This window comes from Moschus berezovskii, chromosome 3 (genome assembly GCF_049115385.1).
Source record: "Moschus berezovskii isolate FMDL1 chromosome 3, NW_MosBer_1.0, whole genome shotgun sequence".
In the NCBI taxonomy this organism is placed as follows: Eukaryota; Metazoa; Chordata; class Mammalia; order Artiodactyla; family Moschidae; genus Moschus; species Moschus berezovskii.
This window is the reverse complement of record NC_142462.1, coordinates 44,004,297-44,032,001: the sequence shown is the minus strand read 5'-3', so window position 1 is coordinate 44,032,001 and position 27,705 is coordinate 44,004,297. Positions and strand designations below refer to the sequence as shown.

General features: G+C 36.4%; 1 protein-coding gene across 2 annotated transcripts in view; it reads right to left on the bottom strand.

Moving 5' to 3' along the window:
• The window catches only part of SEMA3A (semaphorin 3A), a 267,472-nt gene that overhangs the window by 9,873 nt on the left and 229,894 nt on the right, over positions 1-27,705 (bottom strand). The window contains exons 14-17 of one of the 2 annotated variants that reach the window (XM_088833878.1): positions 25,950-26,030; positions 24,703-24,860; positions 21,764-21,831; positions 1,495-1,637 (exon numbers count right to left, since the gene is read on the bottom strand). In XM_088833878.1, coding sequence (XP_088690004.1) covers positions 1,495-1,637; positions 21,764-21,831; positions 24,703-24,860; positions 25,950-26,030 — 450 coding nt within the window. The remainder of the gene's footprint in view (positions 1-1,494; positions 1,638-21,763; positions 21,832-24,702; positions 24,861-25,949; positions 26,031-27,705) is intronic. The other variant, XM_055420630.2, reaches the window with a different exon arrangement.

Here is a 27,705-nt window from a genome sequence, read left to right as displayed (position 1 = left end):
GTTTAAGAGAAATTATATCATTTCCCCATCAGAGAAAAGAGTTATAAATTTCTCCTGTCTTTAAGACATATTGCAAAATACTGATTGTCTATTGTCTTAATAAAATTTCTCATAATAATTTAAAATAATTAAGAGGATGAAAGGACAAAGATATGTTCTATTTTAAAACTTCAAAATAAAGTGTATAAATATATGAGAAAGTGAATATTGGAATTGGAAATACAGAAACATAATACTAGAAACAGTGCAGCATTAGAATGAGTTTATAATAAGGTTTGAAAAAATGAAATAAATTCAGTAGTTGAGCAAGCAGAAAAATTATGGGATTACATGCTTATTTATTCAATTTCCTGTCTTAGATGTGACATGAAGACATGTTATTTAATATGTCTAACTGCACTTTTACTCTGAATGAAGTTTACAAGAGATCTCTGAAAGCCTAAGCTGGTAACATATAAAATCAACCTTAACATTTATATGACATCATTACATGCTCAAAGACTGCTTCAACTGTCAAAAGAGATAATGGGGTACTTTCACTTATACATTCGGTTTATGTAAAATTGTCTGCAAAATGTACATTCATAAATCACATTGTACATTGTATGGTTACCCTTATTTAAAGCTTTAAAAAAAGTTTAAAAGCCTCAGCGTATTCACTGAGATTTCCTATGTATAATTTTTTTTAATTTTACAGAGGAATTAATGGATTCATTGAAGAGGAATATTTGTATGAAACTACGTGCATAATTCACATCAGAGTTCAATACTGGGTCTTAAGATCTTTCCTCCTGAATCTCCTACTCCTTTCTCTTAACTGCCTCTTCCCATTTGAGGAAGAAGTTAATAAAGAAAGGGAAACATGTTTGGATAGCAGAATCAATTGAACAAAAGTTAAAATTAGGAGGATTTTTCTTTTTCTTGTATACAAATGAATATAACAATAGATAACTCCAGGCAGACAAAAAAAATCTCTAAAGTGTACCGCTGACCCCGCTTCCCCTCCCTCGCCGCAAACAGCTTCTAAATTCTTACAGTTCAACTTTGTTCCTTTAACTCCCGGCACTGCTGCTGCTAAGTCGCTTCAGTTGTGTCCAACTCTGTGCGACCCCATAGACGGCAGCCCACCAGGCTCCGTCCCTATGATTCTCCAGGCAAGAACACTGGAGTGGGTTGCCATTTCCTTCTCCAATGCATGAAAGTGAAAAGTGAAAGCGACTCTCCGCGACCCCATGGACTACAGCCTACCAGGCTCCTCCGTCCATGGGATTTTCCAGGCAAGAGTACTGGAGAGGGTTGCCATTGCCTTCTCCGAACTCCTAGTACAAAGCCTGCCATAAAATCATCTTCAATTAATACTTATTTAATGAATAGGTACTAGTAGGTTAAGAAAAGAATAAATATTCATAGTACTTCTTTTTCCCCCTCTTAAGTCAACCACGCTGGGGTCACCTAATAGTATATGTTAGAGTGAATCCAGTTTCTTTCCTATACCTCTTCTTTTCGCTCTTCATTTCGCCTCTGGAATTGCCAATAGACCAGAGCTCGCTGTGATTTCGGACTGCATTCCAGGAACGTGCTACTATTTTCTACTCCATAGATGATTCTTTCTTCAAAGCTGTGGCCATGATGATTTTCTGGCCGGTGATGAGGAAATGAAATGACAAAATGTTAGAGAAGTAAACTCAATTTTCCAGAGTATTTATTTGGAAATTCAGGAGATGGACTTGCCGAGTTGGAAATCTTTTCCAATTTTATTGAGGATGGCAGAAATGTCAAGGTTTCAGAACTCAAGTGTCTACCTGAACAGACTAGTCGTTATGGGTTATACAATGCATTTACAGAGATTTGTCTACCAGAAAATAGCATTACATTAACAAAATCAGTCATATGTGCAGTGTAACTATACATCTTTATATGCCATGATAATACTTTCCAAGAAATTTTTTTCATTGTAAAACTATGCTCTAATTGTGCCAGTTTATATTGCACTATTTTCCAGCAGAAAAAGTAATTCGATTGTGTTTTTGAAAACACAAGTTTTTCTTCGAGAACTTAATTTTGCCTCTTTGTTTTTCATCTTTAAAATTAAATTCACCAACCAATAATATTTGTCTAGTATTTTACAGAAGTTTCGAGTTCAGGAAGTTTATATTCCCTACCAATAACCCTTAAATAATCCACAAGTTTGTTCTGAAGATCAACTGATGTTTGGGATGGCTCAGAAGAAAGATGCACAATTATAATGTAATGTGGTTTCAATTGTCCTTATTTTAAAATGACACATCTTTTATTATTTTCAAGAATTAGGCTAAAGAATATGGCAAGAGTATATAATAAAATACAGCAATAAGAAAGCCTGTTTCCTGATTAAGTTTCTATTATTTTACCCTTTATGTAACCTTCTTCAATGTGGTAAATGAAACACAGTTAAGATCAAAACTATGACACAGGGAGTCTAGGTAAAACTCATTTAGAGAAAAAAAAAACTCCTTATTATCTTGTATAATCCTGTTTCCATTATGATATCCTGTACAATCTGGTACTCATTATATTCATTTAGAAAATAATATATATTTTCACATGCACAGAGGACTGACAGTGTAGACATGAAAAATTTTTGCTTACTCTTTCAAACTCAGCTAGATTTTTAATTATAAAAATGTTTGCCCCTTTTTTCCATTACTTTGACAGTTTTACTCTCATTATAATTATCTGAGTACTTTTGTCTGTCATAGACAGTACGATCTGCTCTAAGTTTAAAGCTTTCCAAAATCCTGCTTCCACCCAATCCCTGTACACAGCCTATGGCCATCATCTCCTATTCTCATCCTGTCTATTGTCGACCTTCTGTCTGTATTTGCTGTCCCCAGGGATGTCTATCCCAGTGTCCTTTCCTTTATTGTTTTAGGTATGAATCAAAACTCTTCTAATATTGGGAAGTATCTGTCCCTTCTTATTTAAAAGATTAAGTCCCTGGAAATAATAATTAAAAAAAAAATCATGAAATGACTGAAATGTAAAGAAATAATAATTAACTGATTTCAAGTCACATTTCATTTCATTTGGGAGATATGTGTATCTGTCTATTAATGTATACTTTGACTATGGCAGTGTTGTTCTTTTCCCCCTGAAATTATTAGTATATTTTTATTGAAAAAATATGATATGTGTTGCTGTGCTAGTTTGCAAGACATCTACTTCTTTGGATAGAGATAAATTGAATCTCTTGTCCAACATGAGCTGGATGATCTGTGATTCAGGAGCTACCATGAATAATTAGAATGCCTTTTCACAGAGGTCATGAGAATTTACACAGAATACATTTTTTCCTGCTAACTGTTGTACAGTTTAACATTTTTTGTTATTTAAATTATTTTGCTTATGCTTATTTATGAATTACTTATAATATTATAAAAAAGGTAGATATCTGCAATATGCAACAACATGGATGAAACATGAGAACATGCTAAATGAAATAAGTCAGTCATGGAAAAGCATAAACTGCATGATCTCACTTAGATGAGGTATCTAAAGTAGTAAAAAATCCTAGAAGCAGATGGTAAAATGATGGTTGCCAGGGGTTGGGGAGAAGGGAAATGAGGATTTGCTATCCAACAGGTATAAAATGTTAGTTATGCAAAATAAATGAGATCTGCTATATAACATTATGCCTATGCTGAACAATACTGTATTGTACACTATTTTTTAAATTTATTTTAATTGGAGGCTAATTACTTTACATTATTGTATTGGATTTGCCATACATTGACATGAATCTGCCCCGGGAGTACATGTGTTCCCCATCTTGAACCTCCCTCCCACCTCCCTCCCCATCCCATCCCTCTGGTTCATCCCAGTACACCAGCCCCAAGAATCCTGTATCATGCATCGAATGTGGACTGGTGATTCATTTCACATATGATAATATACATGTTTCAATGCCATTCTTCCAAATCATCCCACCCTCGCCCTCTCCCACAGAGTCCAAAAGACCGTTCTATACAGCTGTGTCTCTCCTGCAGCTCAATTCCAGAAAAATAAATGACCCAATCAAAAAATGGGCCAAAGAACTAAACAGACATTTCTCCAAAGAAGACATAGAGATGGCTAACAAACACATGAATAAATGCTCAACATCCCTCATAATCAGAGAAATGCAAATCAAAACCACAATGAGATACCATTTCACACCAGTCTGAATGGCTGCTATCCAAAAGTCTACATGCAATAAATGCTGGAGAGGGTGTGGAGAAAAGGGAACCCTCTTACACTGTTGGTGGGAATGCAAACTAGTACAGCACCTATGGAGAACAGTGTGGAGATTCCTAAAAAAACTAGAAATATAACTGCCATATGATCCAGCAATTGCACTCCTGGGCATACACACCGAGGAAACCAGAAATGAAAGAGACACATGTACTCAAATGTTCATCGCAGCACTGTTTATAATAGCCAGGACATGGAAGCAACCTAGATGTCCATCTGCAAACGAATGGATAAAAAAGCTTTGGTATATATACACAATGGAGTATTACTCAGCCATTAAAAAGAATGCATTTGAATCAGTTCTAATGAGGTGGATGAAACTGGAGCCTATTATACAGAGTGAAGTAAGCCAGAAAGAAAAACACCAATATAGTATACTAACACATATATATGGAATTTAGAAAGATGCAAATGATAATCCTGTATCAGTTCAGTTCAGTTCAGTCGCTCAGTTGTGTCTGACTCTCTGCGACCCCATGAATCACAGCACGCCAGGCCTCCCTGTCCATCACCAACTCCCGGAGTTCACTCAAACTCATGTCCACAGAGTCGGTGATGCCATCCAGCCATCTCATTCTCTGTTGTCCCCTTCTCCTCCCACCCCCAACCTTTCCTAGCATCAGAGTCTTTTCCAGTGAATCAACTCATCGCATGAGGTGGCCAAAGTATTGCAGTTTCAGCTTTAGCATTAGTCCTTCCAATGAACATCTAGGATTGATCTCCTTTAGAATGGACTGGTTGGATCTCCTTGCAGTCAAAGAGACTTTCAAGAGTCTTCTCCAACACCACTGTTCAAAAGCATCAATTCTAAGGTGATCAGCTTTCTTCACAGTCCAACTCTCACATCCATATATGACCACGGGAAAAACCATAGCCTTGACTAGACGGACCTTGGTTGGCAAAGTAATGTCTCTGCTTTTTAATATACTATCAAGGTTGGTCATAACTTTCCTTCCAAGGAGTAAGTGTCTTTTAATTTCACGGCTGCAATCAGCATCTGCAGTGATTTTGGAGCCCAAAAAAATAAAGTCTGACACTGTTTCCACTGTTTCCACATCTATTTCCCATGAAGTAATGGGACCAGATGCCATGATCTTTGTTTTCTGAATGTTGAGCTTCAAGCCAACATTTTCACTCTCGTCTTTCGCTTTCATCAAGAGGCTTTTGAGTTCCTCTTCACTTTCCACCATAAGGGTAGTGTCATCTGCATATCTGAGGTTATTGATATTTCTCCCAGAAATCTTGATTCCAGCTTGTGCTTCTTCCAGCCCAGCATTCCTCATGATGTATTCTGCATATAAGTTAAATAAGCAAGGTGACCATATACAGCCTTGACGTACTCCTTTTCCTATTTGGATGCTGTGAAAGTGCTGCATTCAATATGCCAGCAAATTTGGAAAACTCAGCAGTGGCCATAGGAATGGAAAAGGTCAGTCTTCATTCCAATCCCAAAGAAAGGCAATGCCAAAGAATGCTCAAACTACCACACAATTGCACTCATCTCACACGCTAGTAAAGTCATGCTCAAAATTCTCCAAGCCAGGCTTCAGTAATATGTGAACCGTGAACTTCCAGATGTTCAAGCAGATTTTAGAAAAGGCAGAGGCACCAGAGATCAAATTGCCAACATCCGCTGGATCATGGAAAAAGCAAGAGAGTTCCAGAAAAACATCTATTTCTGCTTCATTGACTATGCCAAAGCCTTTGACTGTGTGGATCACAATAAACTGTGGAAAATTCTTCAAGAGATGGGAAAACCAGACCACCTGACCTGCCTCTTGAAAAACCTGTATGCAGGTCAGGAAGCAACAGTCAGAACTGTACATGGAACAACAGACTGGTTCCAAATAGGAAAAGGAGTATGTCAAGGCTGTATAACCCTGTATACGAGACAGCAAAAAAGACACGAACAGTCTTTGGGACTCTGTGGGAGAGGGTGAGGGTGGGATGATTTGGGAGAATGGCATTGAAACATGTATGTTGTCATATGTGAAATGAATCGCCAGTTCAGGGTCGATGCATGTTACAGGATGCTTGGGGCTGGTGTGCAGGGATGACTCAGAGGGAGGATAAAGGGAGGAGGGAGGTGTGAGGGGGGCTCAGAAGGGGAACTCATGTACACCTGGGGTGGATTCATGTCAATGTATGGCAAAACCAACCAATATAATATTGTAAAATAATTAGCCTCCAATAAAAAAAAATAATTAATTAAAAAAAATAAAATAAAATAAATTTGCTAAGACAGTGGATCTCATATTTAGTGTTCTTACTCCAGTGAAACAAACAAACAAAAAATCAAAAAGGATTTTTTAATTAAGAAAAGAAATCCTTTTACTTTTAGGAAGACACTTTTCATTCAATCTTTAAACATTAATGAATCATAAGATATACAACAGAAAAAATATATATATATATAGCAGAAAAATATAAAGCAGAAAAAAAAATCAGCTGGATTTAAAAACAAACAACATGGTGATCCACCAGTATCTTCTCTCTTACCAGCCATGCTTATTGGGTCTTTTTCTTGAAGAAATTTATAATACTTGACTTGTCTTTCATCTAATCTGTTTAAATTAATGCAGATAACTATAGAAAATCTAAGGCATAAATAAATTATTGCTCTCAAACATAGAAATCTGTTTAAATCCTTCAGTACATTAGCGGACATTCAGCTAAGAAAATCAATGTAACTTGTACAATAAGAAATAATAGAGCTTAATATAAATAAAACATCTATTAGGCACATTTTCAAAAAGTCAGTTTGTCTTCTCAATTAATTTAATCATTCTTACTGATCCATAGTGTTCTGCTAACTTTATTTAGTCCTAGCAAACCAACTTAGTCTTTATGTTCTCTCCAAAATCTCTTCTGGTGACAGCAAATATTTCCCAATGTACGGTAAAGAAAATAATTCTCTTACAAGTTTCCTGATTTTTTTTTTTAATTCACCTGTTACTTGTCTATGAAAAGAAAGTGAAAGTTTAGTCACTCAGCCCTGTCCAACTCTTTGCAACCCCATGGACTGTAGCCCTCCAGGGTCCTTTGTCGGTGGAATTCTCTAGGCAAGGGTACTGGAGTGGATTGCTATTCCGTTCTCCAGGGGATCTTCCTGACTCAGGGATCAAACCTGTGTCTCCCTCATGGCATGCAGATTCTTACCATCTAAGCCACAAGGGAAGTCTGTTACTTGTCTATAGTAGAATCTAATATGTTATTTGATTTAGCCAAGGATTTATACCGAGTGATTTATGGTTTAATATAGCAATAGACCATGGGTTTCTTCAAAAAATATAATGACCTTCAGGCACTTTCCCACCTGAATAAGCTAAGAACCACAACTGGTGAAACTGGTTCATTGGCTTGAGGCCTTTAATAACTACTCTTGCCAATACCTTAAGGTTTCATTTTCCTCTAAGTTGGCTCTTTCTTTCTCTCCTCTGTCAAAATTAAAAGCAAAAGAAACTCTAGTTAGTAAGTAAGCTAAAAGTCCTGTCATATTAACTATCATTCACAGTCATATTCAGAGGTACCATGAGTATGCAGATGACAGCAGGACCTCCTATTCTATGACTGTAAAGTTCTGTTGCCAATTGCCAAACACTAAACAGACAAAATTTCCACTGAATATATTTGTTTCTGTTAATTCCTCTGCAGTAGAATGTTTCTGTCACCAGCAACTTTTAATTGTGGATCACAACTTTCATTTAAAGTGGCCTCAGATAAGTATTCTTATATTTGAGTACTTACATGTCACAACTCAGTAACAGTTTTTACTGTTAATCTCACCATACCTGACACCTTACAAATAGATACTCAATAAATATATTTTTTTAAGTTTTATTTCTTATATAATTTTACAAGTTACACTCCATTAACAATTATTACCAAACATTGGCTATATTCCCTGTGTTGTTCAATATGTCCTTGTAGCTGAACTTATACCAAATAGACTACTGGAAGGCACTCAGTAAATACCCACTCCCTTTTCTGACCCTTCTACTCCAACTACTTGAGTAAATTTTGTACAACACAGGAAGCATCAGGGGTCTAATAACTATACATTTTTCTCTCTCTCATTTTTCCCTCCTTTCTTCCCCCTGCCCCTTTACCCCTACTGCTGTCTCTCTTTCCCTCTCCTTCTCTCCAAGAGTAATTGCAAACAAGAACAACATTTTGATTCTTGACTTCTAAACTTACTAAGTTTTCAATATTTTAGATGCCAGAACTTAAAATACTTTATTGAGAATCTATAATAAGACAAATTAAGAACTCCTTCTCAACATCAATCCTGCTCTCTCATCCCCATTAAAGAAGGTATTTTCTCTTTTATGCTTTCAAAAATCCTCTCTTTACATGTACTTTTAGAGCACATGTGGTCTTAATTGTTACAATTATTTATCAGTCTAGTTATCTCCTTCCATTTTTTTTCCCCCAAAATTCTGGCACAAGGGTGTCATTAACCCTTAAATGATGTTTGCTAAATGGCAAATCAAGGTAATGATATACTCTGCATTTAAAAGCTAAAATCTCACGTAACTTTGACATCCTCAAGACACAGAGTTATCATAATTACATAAATCATTAAGAGTTCAATCAATTAAAATGGCATAGGGTGTATACCCTCAATATGACAGAATAAATGATTGAGCTGTAAACATTTCAAGTCTTCTAAATTTGTTAAGTTTTATAATATTACATGAGTTAATTTGAGATGTGGTAGAAGATGATGATTAGTCAAGTGTATTCCAAAATCAAAAATCCAAATATGGGATAATAACAGAGATTTCAGAAATTATATGCATAAATCCTCACATCTCTAGGGTCACCTCTATCTCTAAAGGATGTCCATGCCAACGAGTAATCTTTCCAGAAAGAAAGCAATCTCATTTTAATCCATTTTAAAAAACTTTTCACGCTGAGCAACTGTTTTGAATACAAACTTTTGTCATGAATATTAGCAGTAGATAAGGGTGTAGTTGTTAAATTGGCACAGAAATTCTTGTGGGTTAAACTTAATAGAGCAAAATAATTGAGAGCAACAAAATTAAATTTATTTTAAATGCATCAGTGTGTTTGAATAGCATATATTACAATATGCTGCAGCTGTTAATGACAAGAAATAATGTTTTTAAGGAAGCAATCTTCAATTAATCATTTCCTCTTTTAGTTGGATAATTTATGGAAATGAAATGAGGCTAATAAACCAGAAAGAATGGGAGGAAAAAAAGAAGTTAAATAAATTGCTTCCTTTTGTAACAACAAAAAGTCATGATATTCATCATTTGTCCAGAAACATGATGTTGCTAAAGACCTTATTTAGTATTTGATTCTCTTCCAATATTGCAGAAACAGAAGGCATCACATTTCAACTTTCCATTTATTTCACTTTCCATTTTAACCCCATAAATGTCTCCCACGATTGAAATGTTAATAATATAAGAATCTTAGGAAATTTGATTTCATGTAGAAAAGAAAGATACAGGTTAGGTAGTGAACTATATATGTATTCAACAATTTGCTCTCTGCTGTCATTTTTCATGTTCTCTCTTTTAGGTTATTAAAAAGTTGAATTTCATAAATAAGGAGTATAAAAATAAAATAATTTGCCAGAGGGAAATTGGTTGCAAGCTATTTTAAATATTTAGCAAATTCAGTTAGCTACCAAACTATGTAAAGAGAAATATAATTCTACTTGTATTCATCACATTATATCTTTAATATTTTACACTGTCAATTTTTCTATAATATTATTCAATGTAAGGGCTTTCCTGGTAGCTCAAATGGTAAAGGATTCACCTGAAATGCGGGAGACCTGGGTTTGATCCCTGGGTTGGGAAGATGCCTAGAGGAGGGCATGAGAACCCACTTTAATATTCTTGCCTGGAGAAAACCCACTGACAGAGGAGCCTGATGGCCTACAGTCCACGGGGTTGCCAAGAGTCAGGCACAAGTGAGCAACTAAACATATTCAATGTAAAGGTCAAGCAAAACAGAAAAGGAAATGTTGTCCACCAACTCCTGGTGACACAGATATGCACTTCTTATGTAAAAACAACATTACTTAGATTCTTCTTACTGGATTCTAGATTATTTTCTCCAGAAACACAACCAGCATTTTATCAACAGAAAAGACTATTAATTTGACTTCAAGTGGATGAATAATATTTTCTAAAGTAGCAGTAGCAGAAAAGACATTTTACTGATGAATCAGTAACTCTTGGAAAGCCATTAAATATTTTAAAATAAAATACAAAAATTTATTCATCCTTAATACTTGTGTATATTTTGATCCTGACAATATTAAGATGGTTAACAACTGATTCAATAATTTCATATACTGCAATGCTTTTAACACAAATTTATAGTATATATAAGCTATGTAACAAGGGTATAATTCATTTGTTTATAAAGATAATGCTTAGTATAATGTTTCTCAGCTCTTTTGTATGATGAGAAACTAGTTTCTCAGTAAATGTTTGTTGCATGTTAGCATGCAAACATGCACCTAGAAGTGTGTGCATATGTATTAAAGTTCATGTACTTAATATATGTATTTCTTAAGTACAAAAGTTTTAATTAATGGAACCATAGAGAAAATTTAAACATAATTTATCAAATTGCTAAAATAAATTTAAATGGTAAATTGTTTTATGCTTTAATTACTATCTGTCCCTGATGCTGGAAAATAATTATCTACCAGATTACAACACTTAAAACTTTACAGTTCAAGGAGTTTTACAGTTTTCTTTGAATTCACAGATACCTGTGGATTTGTGTTAGAATGCTCTTGTGAGTGTATAGATAGATAGAAAAACAGACTAGGGTATTTTAGTTTTATTATTTGTAGGTAATTATTGTATTAAAGAGTTGCCAGTATCTCATTTTTAAGATACTTATTACTTTAAAATATAAAAGTGAAATTGAAAGGCTCTGAAGTGAACTGGACATGGAACAAAGACTGGTTCCAAATAGGAAAAGGAGTGTGTCAAGGATGTATATCGTCACCCTGCTTATTTAACTTATATGCAGAGTACATCATGAGGAACGCTGGGCTGGAAGAAGCACAAGCTGGAATCAAGATTGCTGGGAGAAATATCAACAACCTCAGATATGTAGATGACACTACCCTTATGGCAGAAAGTGAAGAGGAACTCAAAAGCCTCTTGATGAAAGTGAAAGAGGAGAGTGAAAAGGTTGACTTAAAGCTCTACATTCAGAAAACTAAGATCATGGCATCTGGTCCCATCACTTCACGGCAAATAGATGGGGAGACAGTGGAAACAGTGGCTGACTTTATTTTTCTGGGCTCCAAAATCACTGCAGATGGTGACTGTAGCCATGAAATTAAAAGACACTTACTCCAACCTAGACAGGCAAAGACATTACTTTGCCAACAAAGGTTCGTCTAGTCAAGGCTGTGGTTTTTCCAGTGGTCATGTATGGATGTGAGAGTTAGACCATAAACAAAGCTTTGATGTTTCTTTAAGAAAAGAAAGAATTCCCCAAAGAATTCCCCAAAGAATTCCCCAAAGAATTGATGCTTTTGAACTGTTGTGTTGGAGAAGATTCTTGAGAGTCCCTTGGACTGCAAGGAGATCCAACCAGACCATCCTAAATGAGATAAGTCCTGGGTGTTCATTGGAAGCACTGATGTTGAAGCTGGAACTTCACAAAACATTTCAAACCTCTTCTTATTCAGGTTGTGTGTATGCCTTGCATACTTATACTATGAATAGTTGGATTATTTGCTTAATGTAATATCAGAAGATGGCTGTGTTGATGGTTTTTTCCTGTGAAAAGTTTCAAAAAGGGTTTACAATTTTATAGAAGATGACACTATAATAATTTTATTCTAGGATGCATACTTCTTTATATTTTAATGTCTATGACATCAGAATTTTTTACGATTGCTCTCTATCTGAGTTGAAGTTGCTTTCTTTCAGAAAGAATTTGTTCTTAACTTCTGCCAGACACATGAGACCCTACTAAGCTGATACCTCTTTAAAGTTTTGTCTGAAGTTTTGGTCCACCTTGTTGCTGTGAATTCAGAAAGTAAACCTTCAGGAGGATCAACTTTGTGGCTCAAGGAGTAAAACAGGGAAATTTCTTTGCTATTTTCTGGTTTGGAGTTTATTTCTCCTTTGTGTCCACACTGAAAAGTTCTGGTTTGATGCTGGGACCATATATTATATTGTTCATTTTGGGTATTTTTCTAAGCAGTATATAACAAAATGGTGCCTTCGATATTCTGTGACATCTTAGACTTGATACAATTTGATAATTTATCAAAGTTAGGGATTTATTTTTTAGGATTGACATCAGTTCATTTATCAATCTTAAGGCTTCTTTTTGGGCCAAATGTTCAGATTCATAGTTGGATTTTCTATACATTTCAAAGCAGCTAAAGCATAGACCAGATTAGCAGTTGTTGCTGCTGCTGCTGCTAAGTTGCTTCAGTCATGTCCGACTTTTGTGACCCCATAGACAGCAGCCCACCAGGCTCCCCCGTCCCTGGGATTCTCCAGGCAAGAACACTTGAGTGGGTTGCCATTTCCTTCTCCAATGCATAAAAGTGAAAAGTAAAAGTTTTACAGACCATAAAGATGACACTGCCAAAGATATTTTACGAAATTTTAGGACCATTTTGAATCCAACTAAGACATAAATTGATATGAAGCAGCTGTAGAAATAATGAAGATTGGACTCAGAGAACATTCTACTGTGGGTTATTGGAATGGAAATGCATGTATGTAGAACAGTCAAGAGAACTAATTCAATGATGGCATTACATAGAAGTTAGAACATAAAATATTTCAAAGATTCAAACATTTAAAATGATGTTAATTTTTAAAATTGTTACCGCTGGTATAACTTATTCCTTTCTGGACATGTAGATCATAGTATAGCTTGTTCAATAAAGAAGGAAGAATGAGAGGTACCTTAAAAGTAAATTGACTCAACCACTCATGTTCTTGAATGCAAAATCAAACTCCAATTTTGTACACAATAGTTATTTTAGGGAAGGGAACATATTGGAGGTTTCTCGTTAGCATTGTGTATGAGGTGTGAGTGGGAAGACAAGAAGATCTGCCAGCACAGCTATATTTAGGGTTTTGTACTGAAATTTCCATAGGCAAAAGGCCACCACTTATGGGGGAGAATGTGCTGGACCAAAGGGAAGTGGAGCTGGATTATTCTGTCATCCAGGTCAGCTCATCATTAGTGCTTCTTGACAAGAGAGGGAACAGAGCACTGAGTGAGTGTCAAAGGTTTCATCAAGAGTGAAATTTCTTCCACCTTAATTCTGAGTTGTTTTATATAGCCTCTCTATTAAAATCTCCAAGATATGTAAAATATAGAGTGTTACAGAATATGTTTACCATTACAGCTGGAACTAATCGTCCTGAAGTGTGTAATTTGGCTTCAGGTCGTTTAGCAGTTTTCTGTGAAAAGATATATCATATCTTTATATGTTTCCACATGACCTCATATATTTTACTCAATGTGAGATGTGACATTAGCAAGACAACATACATGATTTAACAGGGCTGAGCTCTGGATTTCTGCCCATTTTACTTTCAAAGATTGACATCACCTCTTCTAAGATAATTCACTGATTCCTAATGGTAAGACCCAATCTGACCATATGGGAATGTCTGACTTAAGTTTCCAAACATTTGAAATTCACTGTAAATTATGGTGTATATTTTTTATGTTTGGTCAATTAGCAAGACAAGCAGACAAGGAATAAAGAGGCCTTCAAAAATGGAATGTTTTTACTGCTGCAGAGCTTCTTAAACTATTTTACCATTTCCTACCATATATCACAAGCATCTACTTGCGGTTGTTTTTACACACACACATACACACACACACACACACCAGGTAACACTGAAACTCAGCAATTATTTTTCTCTCCCTCTTGCGGTTGTTTTTACACACACACACACCAGGTAACACTGAAACTCAGCAATTATTTTTCTCTCCCTCTTGCGGTTGTTTTTACACACACACACACACACACCAGGTAACACTGAAACTCGGCAATTATTTTTCTCTCCCTCTTGCGGTTGTTTTTACACACACACACACACACACACACACCAGGTAACACTGAAAATCAGCAATTATTTTTCTCTCCCTATAGTATGCATTCCAACTGAAGAATCAGAAGAAAAAAATTATTCACATTGATTTTAACTTTCTATAGCTAAGCAGTTTCATATTCCCAAAGTTTATAGGCTGCCACTCTGCTGCTGCTGCTGCTGCTAAGTCACCTCAGTCATGTCCGACTCTGTGTGACCCCATAGACGGAGGCCCACCAGGCTCCCCTGTCCCTGGGATTCTCCAGGCAAGAACACTGGAGTGGGTTGCCATTTCCTTCTCCAATGTGTGAAAGTGGAAAGTGAAAAATGAAAGTGAAGTCGCTCAGTCGTGTCCGACCCTTAGCGAACCCATGGACTGCAGCCTACCAGGCTCCTCCATCCATGGGATTTTCTAGGCAATAGCACTGGAGTGGCTTGCCATTGCCTTCTCCGAGGCTGCCACTCTAACTTCATCAAAACAAAGCCTCAAAATCTGAAGTACTTTCCAAAGTCCATACACTCAATAGTCAACAATATTTATTTATCCATTGTCTCACTTAAATAAATATGACTTTGGTCAGCTTTTTCTTGTATATATGTGCATTCATAATTCCAGAATACATATTATTTTGAAAAAACACCTAACTGAGTCTATGAAGGGACCGAATTGCTAAACAAATGAATATATTGGTAAGATATATGTGTGCATATACATATATATATATATATATATATATTTAACAATCTTCAAACATAGCATGGTATCCTATGTAAAGTGGTCTGTAATTACAATTTATTAGTTAATTGTTTGGATTACAATATTTCTTAAGAAAAAGTCTACTTCTGAATACAATGCTATTGCTAACAATGTATTATAAATCATTTTAACAATAAATAACAAATGCTGTTTAGATCAAATCTCTACTGATAAACAAATATAATACTATTCTATAGCTTGAAATGTTTAGATCATTCATTCAACAAATATTTGTTCAATGAATATCTATAACAGTCACATTATTGCATCTGTTACAGCTAGAGATAAAAACCTGAGCAAAATAGCAAGTTTATATTGCCATGGAGACTAAATTTGATAGGAAAAGCACTCTAGTTATACCATCTTGTTTTGTTTACTTCTAGTTAGTATCATTAGTCTTTCCATATTTAAGAAAAGTGAAAAAGTGAAAGCGTTAGTCCCTTAGTCTTTCAGTAGTGTCCAACTCTTGGCAATGCCCTGGGACTGTGGCACACAAGGCTCCTTTGTCCATGGAATTCTTTAGGCAAGAATACTGGAGTGGGCTGCCATGCCCTTTTTCCAGGAGATCTTCCAACCCAGGGATCGAACCTGGGTCTCCTACATTGCAGGTAGGCTCTTTAATGTCTGAATAACGAGGAAAGTCCATATCTAAGCAAATAAACTCCTTAATATAAGGAATTAGTATTTCATAATACTGCACTGCAGAAAAGCTGATTAAATCCATATAAAGACAAAAACTTGTTATGTAGGATGAGCAACAAGGGGAGGCCTGGCTGAAAACTGACCTCTAAACTCCATCCCAGACACACCCAGGAGCGCTCACAGATAGCCTACAAGATAATCACAGAGAGAGTGAGTGAAGTCGCTAAGTCGTGTCTGACTCTTTGCGACCCCAGGGACTGTAGCGTACCATGCTCCTCTGTCCATGGGAGTTTCTAGGAAAGAGTGCTGGAGTGGGTTGCCATTTCCTTCTCCAGAGGATCTTCCTGACCCAGGGATCGAACCTGGGTCTCCCACATTGTAGGCAGACACTTTACTGTCTGAGCCACCAGGGAAGTCCTAAGATAATCACAGAGACTTTTCAACTCCTGCACAAGTGCCTTAGGTACACAGTGGATACAAAATAATCAAAGGAGCTTAAGTAACCTTAGAGAAGCCAGTTTGGAGCCCATAATGGGCTTATGAATATTTTACATCTAATTATAACAGACTGAATTATGGGAAGACATAAACAACACAGCCTGCTGTGTTGTAACTTGGAATTATCAGTTGGCCTTGAGCATATGCCCTCTGCATTCCCTTTCATTGACTGGTGGTGAGTATAAGCCCTGCTTTGCACTGGGCATAACCAAAAGGAGTAGACTAGAAGTACAAAGCGGGGAAACCAAGAGGAAGAATGAAGAAAGCTCCTTTTGGGGTAAGCCTGCTCACATGGCTTAGGAGTGTCTGTCTAATAAAGTATCTGTCTGCTTGAGCTGACTGAGCTGTAACTTGTCAGTTGTTTTTAACCCTTTAGTCCAATGCTCAAAATTTTTGTTGTGATGAAACACAATGAAGAACCAAGAAGAGAAGAACCAAGGAAGAGAAATAAATTCTGAAAAATTTAATGAGAGTGTGCATCAACAATGTACTAAATCTGTATAAACACAAAAATTCTTGCTCTTATTTAGTGGTATTTTTTCTTCATAATGAGAACAGTAACAGGTAGGAAAGTAAATAAACAGAGAAGAAAATTTTATAAGCAAAATGGATTCAAAATATAGGTCCAATATGAGGCCACCTATCTCCTAGTATGGCATCTCCCAAACAACCTTGTAGGCATTCACAAATTACACAGCAACACATGTAGGATACACAACAAGGAGCTTCAGAAAGATAATCAGGTTTTTGAATGTTGCCGGGTGCTCTTTCTACAATGTGTTTTCTTTCTTAACAATTATGACCCACGAATGGACCCAGAGACCCCACAGAGACTTTGACAGAATGTGTTTGAGCATCTCCTGTGGAGGACGGGTCAGCAGTGGGCTGCTGCAGGGGCAGGGGCACTGGGTGCAGCAGACTTGGGTATGGCATAACCCCTCTTGGAGGAGGTCGCCATTAACCCCACCATAGAGCTGCCAGAACTTAAACAGGACTGGGAATTAGACTCTTGGAGGACACAAACAGAACCTCGCATGCACCAGAACCCAGGAAAAAGGAGCAGTGACCCCACAAGAGACTGATCCAGACTTGTCCAGGAGTGTCCAGAAGTCTCCAGCAGAAGCATGGGTTGCTGGTGGCCTACAACAGGGTTTGGGGCACCGAGTGTAGCAGTGCATGCAGGGGACCTTTGGAAGGAGGTCACCATTTCCTTCATTACCTCCACCATAGTTTGGCCCCAGGTAAATAACAGGGAGGGAACACAGCTCTATCCATCAACGGATTAAAGATTTATTGAGCATGGCCCTGCCCATCAGAACAAGACCCAGTTTCCCCCTCAGTCTCTCCCATCAGGAAGCTTCTATAAGCCTCTTATCCTTCTACCTCAGAGGGCAGACAGACTGAAAACCACAATCACAGAAAACTAACCAATCTGATCACATGGACCACAGCCTTGTCTAACTCAATGAAACTATGAGCCATGCGGTGTAGGGCCACCCAAGATGAACGGGTCATGGTGGAGAGTTTGACAAAACAGGTCCACCGGAGAAGGGAATGGCAAAGCACTTCAGTATTCTTGCCTTGAGAATACCATGAAAGGCAGAAAGATAGGACAATGAAAGATGAACTCGCCAGGTCGGTAGGTGCCCAATATGTTACTGGAGATCGGTGAAGAAATAACTCCAGAAAGAATGAAGAGATGGAGTCAAATCAAAAAGAACACCCAGTTGTGGATGTGACTGGTGATAGAAGCAAAGTCCGATGCTGTAAAGAGCATAGGAACCTGGAATGTTAGGTCCATGAATCAAGGCAAATTGGAAGTGGTCAAACAGGAGATGGCAAGAGTGAATGTCGACATTTTAGGAATCAGAGAACTAAAATGGACTGGAATGGGTGAATTTAACTCAGATGACCATAATATATACTACTGTGGGCAAGAATCCCTAAGAAGAAATGGAGTAGCTGTCATAGTCAACAAAAGAGTCCAAATTGCAGTACTTGGTTGCAGTCTCAAAACCAATAGAAAGATATCTGTTTGTTTCCAAGGCAAACCATGCAGTATCACAGTAATTCCAAGTCTATGCCTTGACCAGTAATGCTGAAGAAACTGAAATTGAACAGTATGAAGACCTTCAAGAATTTCTAGGACTAACACCTAAAAAAGATGTCCTTTTCATTACAGGGGACTGGAATGCAAAAGTAGGAAGTCAAGAAACACCTGGAGTAACAGGCAAATTTGGCCTTGGAGTAAAGAATGAAGCAGGGCAAAGGCTAATAGGATTTTGCAAAAAGAATGCACTGGTCATAGCAAACACCCTCTTCCAAAAACACAGTAGAAGACTATAAACATGGACATCACCAGATGGTCAACACCGAAATCATATTAATTATATTCCTTGCAGCCAAAGATGGAGAAGCTCTATACTCAGCAAAAGTAAGACCGGGAGCTGACCGTGGCTCAGATCATGAACTCCTTATTGCCAAATTCAGACTTAAATCGAAGAAAGTAAGGAAATCACTAGACCATTCATGTATGACCTCAATGAAATACCTCACGATTATACAGTGGAAGTGAGAAATAGATTCAAAGGATTAGATCTGATAGAGTGCCTGAAGAACTATGGACAGAGGTTCGTGACATTGTACAGGAGACAGGGATCAAGACCATCCCCAAGAGAAAGAAATGCAAAAAGCAAAACGGCTGTCTGAGGAGGCCTTACAAATAGCTGTGAAAAAAAGAGAAGCAAAAAGCAAAGGAGAAAAGGATAGATATACCCATATGAATGCTGAGTTCCAAAGAATAGCAAGGAGAGATAAGAAAGCCTTCCTCAGTGATCAATGCAAAGAAATAGAGGAAAACAATAGAATGGGAAAGACTAGAGATCTCTTAAAGAAAATTAGAGATACCACGGGAACATTTCATGCAAAGATGGGCTCGATAAAGGACAGAAATGTTATGGACCTAACAGAAGAAGAAGATATTAAGAAGAGGTGACAAGAATACACAGAAGACTATACAAAAAAGATCTTCATGACCCAGATAATCACGATGGTGTGATCACTCACCTAGAGGCAGACATCCTGGAATGTGAAGTCATGTGGGCCTTAGGAAGCATCACTACTTAGGTAGCTAGTGGAGGTGATGGAATTCCAGTTGAGCTACTTCAAATCCTAAAAGATGATGCTGTGAAAGTACTGCACTCAACATGCCAGCAAATTTGGAAAACTCAGCAGTGGCCACAGGACTGGAAAAGGTCAGTTTTCATTGCAATCCCAAAGAAAGGCAATGCCAAAGAATGCTCAAACTACCACACAATTGCACTCACCTCACATGCTAGCAAAGTAATGCTCAAAATTCTCCAAGGCAGGCTTCAAGAGTACGTGAACCATGAACTTCTAGATCTTCAAGCTGAATTTAGGAAAGGCAGATGAACCAGAGATCAAATTGCCAATATCCACTGGATCATCGAAAAAGCATGAGAGTTCCAGAAAAACATCTATTTCTGCTTTATTGACTATGCCAAAGTCATAGTCTGTGTGGATCACAATAAACTGTGGAAAATTCTTAAAGAGATGGAAATATCAGACCACCTGATCTGCCTCCTGAGAAATCTATATACAGGTCAGGAAGAAACAGTTAGAATTGGACATGGAACAACAGACTGTCTCCAAATAGGGAAAGGAGTATATTAAAGCTGGTTATTGTCACCCTGCTTATTTAACTTATATACAGAGTATATGCGACAGTGTACATGAGCAATGCTGGGCTGGTTGAAGCAGAAGTTGGACTCAAGGGTGCTGGAAGAAATATCAATAACCTCATATGTGCAGATGACACCACCATTGTGGCAGAAAGCGAAAAAGAACCAAAGAACCTCTTGATCAAAATGAAAGAGGAGTGTGAAAAAGTTGGCTTAAAACTCAACATTCAGAAAACTAAGATCATGGCATCTGGTCCCATCACTTCATGGCAAATAGATGGGGAATCAGTGGAAACACTGACAGACTATTTTTTAGGTCTAAAATCACTGCAGATGGTGACTGCAGCCATGAAATTAAAAGACGCTTACTCCTTGGAAGAAAAGTTATGACCAACCTAGACAGCATATTAAAGAGCAGAGACATTACTCTGCCAACAAAGGTCTGTCTAGTCAAGTCTATGGTTTTTCCAGTAGTCATATATGGATGTAAGAGTTGAACTCTAAAGAAAGCTGAGGGCTGAATAATTGATGCTTTTGAACTGTGGTGTTGGAGAAGACTCTAAGGAGATCCAACCAATCCATCCTAAAGGAAATCAGTCCTGAATATTCATTGGAAGGACTGATGTTGAAGCTGAAACTCCAATACTTTTGCCACCCTATTTGAAGAACTGATTCATTTGAAAAAACCCTGTTGCTGTGAAAGATTGAAGGTGGGAGAAGAAGGGGATGACAGAGGATGACATGGTTGGATGGCATCACAGAATCAATGGACATGCGTTTGAGTAAACTCTGGGAGCTGGTGATGGACATGGAGGCCTGGCATGGTGCATGCAGTCCATGGGGTCACAATGAGTCGGACACGATTGAGCAACTGAACTGAACTGAATTACCCATGAATATTCTTTACACAGAATTAGGAGATCAAGTTCAAGTAATTGATAAAAACAGTATATCTTCTTTTAAGATTAATGTAAAAGGCACCCAAAAAGTCAAGAGGATAATTATGGATAATAGGATATCAATAGGATAATTAGTTAAGTTAGAAGGATAATTATGTCAAATTACACATAATATATTTACAGTTGATATTTTAGCCATTTTTAACTGAGCTGTTCATAAGCAGTGATGTCATTGCTGAGTTTTCCCAGCAGAGGGAAGCATAGCCTAATTAATTTTGTTTTCTGTAAAGGGTTGAAGTGGGGGGAATGGGATATACTATAATTTTATTTCATTTTAAATAAAGATTGGTTTATATTTCATCATTAAATAAGCAACTTGACATCTTTTAGAAAGCACAAAATGAACTTGATCTAAAATCCCCCGATTCAGGGGAATGTCCTACTGGTAAATCAGTGTGAAGTCATCCAAACTATCTTTTACTTGAGTAGGATACTCAGGAATAATGTACTGGGTCTATACTATCAGCATATAAATGAAAAATTTGCATGGCTTAGTTTAAGACTGCACTTTCTTCTTGGATATATTTAAATGAATATATTTGTTGCCTACTACTCAGGTTGCAACTATATATAGAAGCGTATACTTAAGCCAGACTTCTTTTGGTTAACATTTGAAAATTGAGCATGAAGTCTCATAAGGGTCTATATCTTGAACTTATCATACCTGTAATAATAAAACATAATTCAGTGCTTTGCGTTCATTATAATTTTTTCCACAAGATGTTCTTTCTCTTCAGTTGCACTTCTCTTAAGTGTTCTGGCAGAGGTATATGATGTGTAAGCATATGTATTGCTGCTTTTGGTTTTATCCTAGTGCTAGCAAGTTGAAAGATTAAAAATGTTGTAACTTACCATGGTGTTGTAAGTCTGAACAGTGGGTCAATGGATCTCCATTTCTTATATCTTGTCGTCTTGTGCGTCTAAAACAATTATATTTAAAAGGTATTACTGTATCTCTGTTCCTTCTTGGAGATTTGTCATTAAGAATTGAGAAGAATCAAAATCAAAGATCACAGCAGTTTATTAGAAGAGATGAATCTATATATGACTAAAGGAGTTTTTAAAGCAGTTCATTATACCTGTAAGAGCAGTCTCCAAGATGATCAAAATGGAAAATAGTATATAAATGCACTAAATAAATAACAATGCATTAAAAGTCTTTCAAGGTATTGATAACAGGAAATTCATGGGTTCTTTTGCTACTGAATGTCAATCAATAAGAACCTAACATCTAAAAAATTCAAAATTCTAAAAATCTTAAATTCTGAGGAAAAAACACAAAATATAGAATAGCAACCCATTTATTCAGTGAATACAATGAAACTTTTTTCCCCCTAATCACTAATGAAGGAGTAAGATTGAAAATTAAAAATCATATGAATTTTTGTCTTAATGTTTATACATAATTCCTTAAATTAATTTTTGTTAAATTATAGTATTAAGACAAAGAATTATATTGTAATTTAGTCTATAATTTTTCTTTTTGGTTGCTATATCAACCTTTTTTTAATAAAATGTTTCTTTTATGATTACATAGTTATGATTGCACACCAATTTACTTATGAAGTGAGTAAAAGGACAAAATAACAACAAATATTAAGGAGCAAGTCTTCTTTTACAAGAGGAAGGTGAGAGAAAAGATGAACTTACCTCTAAAAGAAAAGCAAATTTGCTATAAACCGAAATTAAATTCTCCTGCATTCTACTGCTCAGCTAATGTTTGTTATATTACATTCTGGGCACCTTCTCTACAATTTGCCAACGGTTAACTGGGAATAAGGAGGTTGTCTCCCGCCATTGTGGTGCAAACAAGGTGTGTAGTTCAAGTAAAAGGCTAAAAATGGAGACTGCTTATGTGTAACTGACTGGAAAAGACTGGGGGCAACTGCCCAACTGTATACCGCATCTCAGAGAAGGCAATGGCAAGCCACTCCAGTACTCTTGCCTAGAAAATCCCATGGATGGAGGAGCCTGGTAGGCTGCAGTCCGTGGGGTCGTTAAGGGTCGGACACGACTGAGCGACTTCACTTTCACTTTTCACTTTCACACACTGGAGAAGGAAATGGCAACCCACTCCAGTGTTCTTGCCTGGAGAATCCCAGGGACGGGGGAGCCTGGTGGGCTTCCGTCTATGGGGTTGCACAGAGTCGCACACGACTGAAGTGACTTAGCAGCAGCAGCATACCGCATCTATTTTAATGGGTATTATCTTGCTGCAAAGTTAGTTAGCAACACTGAAAAAAGTTCTCACAGGGGCCAATGAGAACTGCAAACGTGGAATTTGTTACTGTATTCATAAATTTAGAAGTCCTAAGTATTTATAAATTTCTATTTGTAGGATTGGTGACACTATCAAACAGATGGTGCACATTTCAAAATTGAGCCAACAAAAGAACTTGTGAAACACGAACCACAAAGCATTTGGGACGGAATTTTTTTTACTGCCATTTAGGCTTTTCAAAAATGCCATCACAAAGAATATATAAATTCTAAGGCCTCTAAGCATCCTTTTAAAAGACACATGAAATTGGATTGGGTAAAATCTGCAAGGCACAACAAAAATGTGTTAATTGCAATCCTTCAATCTTGGATTCTAGGTATGCAGTAAACATTTTAAATATATAATAATATCCAGGTTTTAACTTATTACAGATTTAGTTATGATGTTATTTTTATATTATTTTTCATTAAGAAAAGCTTAAAATTCAAATGAATTATTACTAAATTAGGCAATGGTATATACATTTCACATGGGATGAAATTAATATACATTTTTAGTTCAAACGTGAATTCCACACTTTCAGGCAATAAAGCCCTCCAGAGCTAAATGATTTAAGAAGCATAAAACCTTATTCTTAATTAATTTAATTTTATTGCTGTGACAAGATTATATTGCTATTTATTAATATATTCAGAGTTTCTTTGATCAGTAACACATTATCTGCACACTAAGTTTTGTTTTAAATTTAAACTTCCAACGAAGTCAATAGGTACATGAAAGTAATGTAAATACGTTGTTTCAATTCTGAATACTGAAGGCTTAAGAAAATCGAGTATTTAGTAAATGGAATAGGTTAATACATTTATATTTAATATTATTATTAACAAGGTAACTGTGTTTTAACCTGTATGGACTGAATATATGAAAGTTTTAAGTTGTAGATAATTTAATCCTACAGTCAATAATATCTAATGTGTAATCAAAATATTTAATTAGATATTTGGGTTATTTCTTTCCCTAATATTTTCTAAAACATTTAAAATGATCCAAATGTTGTAGAACACATCTCATTAGCAATGAAAAATGTCATGTTCACAGCTTCTTGTAAAACATTAGCTACAATAAAAAAACAAAGCAAAGTTTACTGCCCCTGTAATGCATCAGTGTAGTTATACTAATTTCTATTAAATGTATCAATAGGTTGATGTGCATACCATTAATCTTTAGGTTTATATTAGTAAGTGTTATATATTACTTTCTTCTATCATTGCTTGTTTCTTAAATACTGGTGAAGTATTTCAAGGGGAACAGGTAGCCTTGAGTGAGTAGGAAAGAATACATTGAAATGATTATTTTGCCAAATTAAGATGGTGTTTTTGTTTTCTAAAACAAAAGTAAACCAAGTTTGTGTAGACGTTTAGGATATGTCTAAGAGTTCCCTGAATTGTAACACTTTGCTTTACACACAGAAAAAAAAGAGATGATGTACTTATATGAAGAAGCTGTCCCAAAAATGAAATCAGGTAAGATAAATGTCGAACAGAGTATTTATTTATAATAGTCCTCCTACCTCTTTGCAGTAGGAAAATAGCGAGAGCATGAGGAGCCATCCCAGGCACAGTAAGGGTCTCGGGCAAGGCAGCACTCTGCACAGGCTTTCCCATAAATATCACATCTGTGTAAAGGGAGTTGTGTGACCCCGGTGGTAGAGCCAATATATAGTTGTTGCTGTGGAAAGAGTTTACTGTTATGACAAAAATTACCTTGTTTTTTAAATATCTTTTTCCTTAAAAAAAAAGAAAATGTTATGCTTTAGTTCAGTTCAGTCGCTCAGTCGTGTCTGACTCTCCGCGACCCCATGAATCACAGCACGCCAGGCCTCCCTGTCCATCACCAACTCCCGGAGTTCACTCAAACTCATGTCCACAGAGTTGGTGAAGCCATCCAGCCATCTCATTCTCGGTCGTCCCCTTCTCCTCCCGCCCCCAACCTTTCCTAGCATCAGAGACTTTTCCATCTCCTTTAGAATGGACTGGTTGGATCTCCTTGCAGTCCAAGGGACTCTCAAGAGTCTTCTCCAACACCACAGTTCAAAAGCATCAATTCTTTGGCGATCAGCTTTCTTCACAGTCCAACTCTCACATCCATACATGACCACGGGAAAAACCATAGCCTTGACTAGACGGACCTTGGTTGGCAAAGTAATGTCTCTGCTTTTTAATATACTATCAAGATTGGTCATAACTTTCCTTCCAAGGAGTAAGCATCTTTTAATTTCACGGCTGCAATCAGCATCTGCAGTGATTTTGGAGCCCAAAAAATTAAAGTCTGACACTGTTTCCACTGTTTTTCCATCTATTTCCCATGAAGTGATGGGTAAGCATACATTTATCTTTGTGGGTTTAAAATGTTTCATTTCTGGTAATTTTTTCAAAGGCCTGGCAGAAAATGTGACCATCTAAAATATAGCAAGGTCAAAATTCATATGTTTGACTGAGACAGGTATATTCTATAAGGGAAGATGAAGGAAGACAGTAGTAGTTACATGTCAATTAAATCTCATAAAAATAAAAAAATTTTAAATGACATTACTGAGCAATGTAAAGTCCAAGCGTTCAGTTTGCTCTTAGCTTGCTTTTTAAACTTCTGCTGTTTATAATTTTGATTAACCAGATTACCTACCCTGCCATATATTCTGATTGGTTTTGAAGCAGGGATCTTTTGCTTTTGACTCTTGGGTACTTTCAATTTCAGTTTGCCCTTAGCTTGCTTTTTAAACTTCTGCTGTTTATAATTTTGATTAACCAGATTACCTACCCTGCCATATATTCTGATTGGTTTTGAAGCAGGGATCTTTTGCTTTTGACTCTTGGGTACTTTCACTTTCAGTTTGCCCTCCTATAAGAAGGGAAACGGTGAAGTTTTGGTTCTTGTATTGGTAAGAAGCTTTGCTAAATTTTAATTATCTTTACCTCCAGAAGACTACTTTAAACAGAAGTACTCAATTAACTTCTCACTCAAATATCATCATATAGGGGAATCAAGTACATACTGGTTGGTGCCATGGACTTGAACAAAAAGCTCAAATGTTGTCAAAAAAAGTGGGATATTGGGCACATATCTGGATTCTAGGTCTTGCCTGACATTAACTCTCTGTTGACCTTGGGCTGTTCACATAATTTTCCTAAGACTTAACTTCCTTATTCATAAAATAAGCATGTTTAACTAGAGCTTCAAAGTATGCATCCAAATAAAACATCTATGCTGGCATTATTCTCAATGAATTTGAAGTTATCAAAGGAGCCAGAATTGGAGGGAAAAGAGCTTTCTAGCAGTGATTAATTTAGGTTTTTGATACAAGTAAAAAAATACCTTTAACAAAGGTGCCCAATGTACCATATCAGTTGCAACTTTATGTAAACACAAAATGAAATACAAATAAAACTGTTTTGTGATTGTTCTACATTTTACTATCAATATATAGTAAATTATATACTATACTAGCTCCCTTTTCTTGTACTAGATGATTGAATAATTATAATAAATATTAAATAAATGTGAAAATTTTTATGTACTGAAACAGGACAGTACATATAAAAAAGACCCCAAAAGTGTATTTTAATTTCTCCACTATAAAAAAGAATCGTTACAGAAAAGACCATCTTGGAACCATGGTGTGCTCTTTTAGTATTACAAGTTGCCTATTAGTAAGTAATGGATATAATTAAAATCACATTTCTAGTTGGCTTTCAAAGATGGACTACATATAGCAGATATATTTGAATGAAGATAAAGTATCTATTAGAATCTAGAAATTATTGAGGGTAAGGAGCATTTTATAGAAAATAATTATATGCTTAAAGCTAACCAACTTACTTATATGTTAACACAAAACAGGGAAAAGAAAGGGGGAAGAAATAATACAATAAAAACTAAACTATTATGGAGGTAGTAATCCTGACAAATATTATTTATTTCATTTCAGTAAAGTGAAGAATATTTATTTTAAATAATATTCCAGTATAGTATATGGAATATGGTATACAATACAGATGTTCAACTTCTCAGTATATTCACCTTGTATTTATATGTTGAAAGATGCTACAAACCACAGCAAATTAAGAAATGATGGTTAAAGTTTCTGGGAGTAAAAGATGAAATATTATTAAGCCTTTCTGTTGAGAGAAAATGAGACTTATTTGGACCCCTCTTACACCATCTACAGAATCTGCATATGATAATATTTCTCAAATTATGATTAACTGTTAACAGAGAACTCAACTAATGGAAAGAACTTTTTTGCCTTCTAGTATTTCTCTCTTCCAAAAGCACCTTAAAAAAATAAAATGAACTTAGATTGAATGGGGAGGAGGGAGAGGGTGAAATGTATGGAGAGAGTAACATGGAAACTTATAATATCGTATGTAAAATAGAGAGCCACTGGGAACCTGCTATACACCTCAGGGAATTCAAACAGGGGCTCTGTGACAATCTAGAAGGATGGGGTGGGGAGGGAGATGGGAAGGAGGTTCAGGAGGGAGTGGACATGGTGTACCTATGGCTGATTCCTATT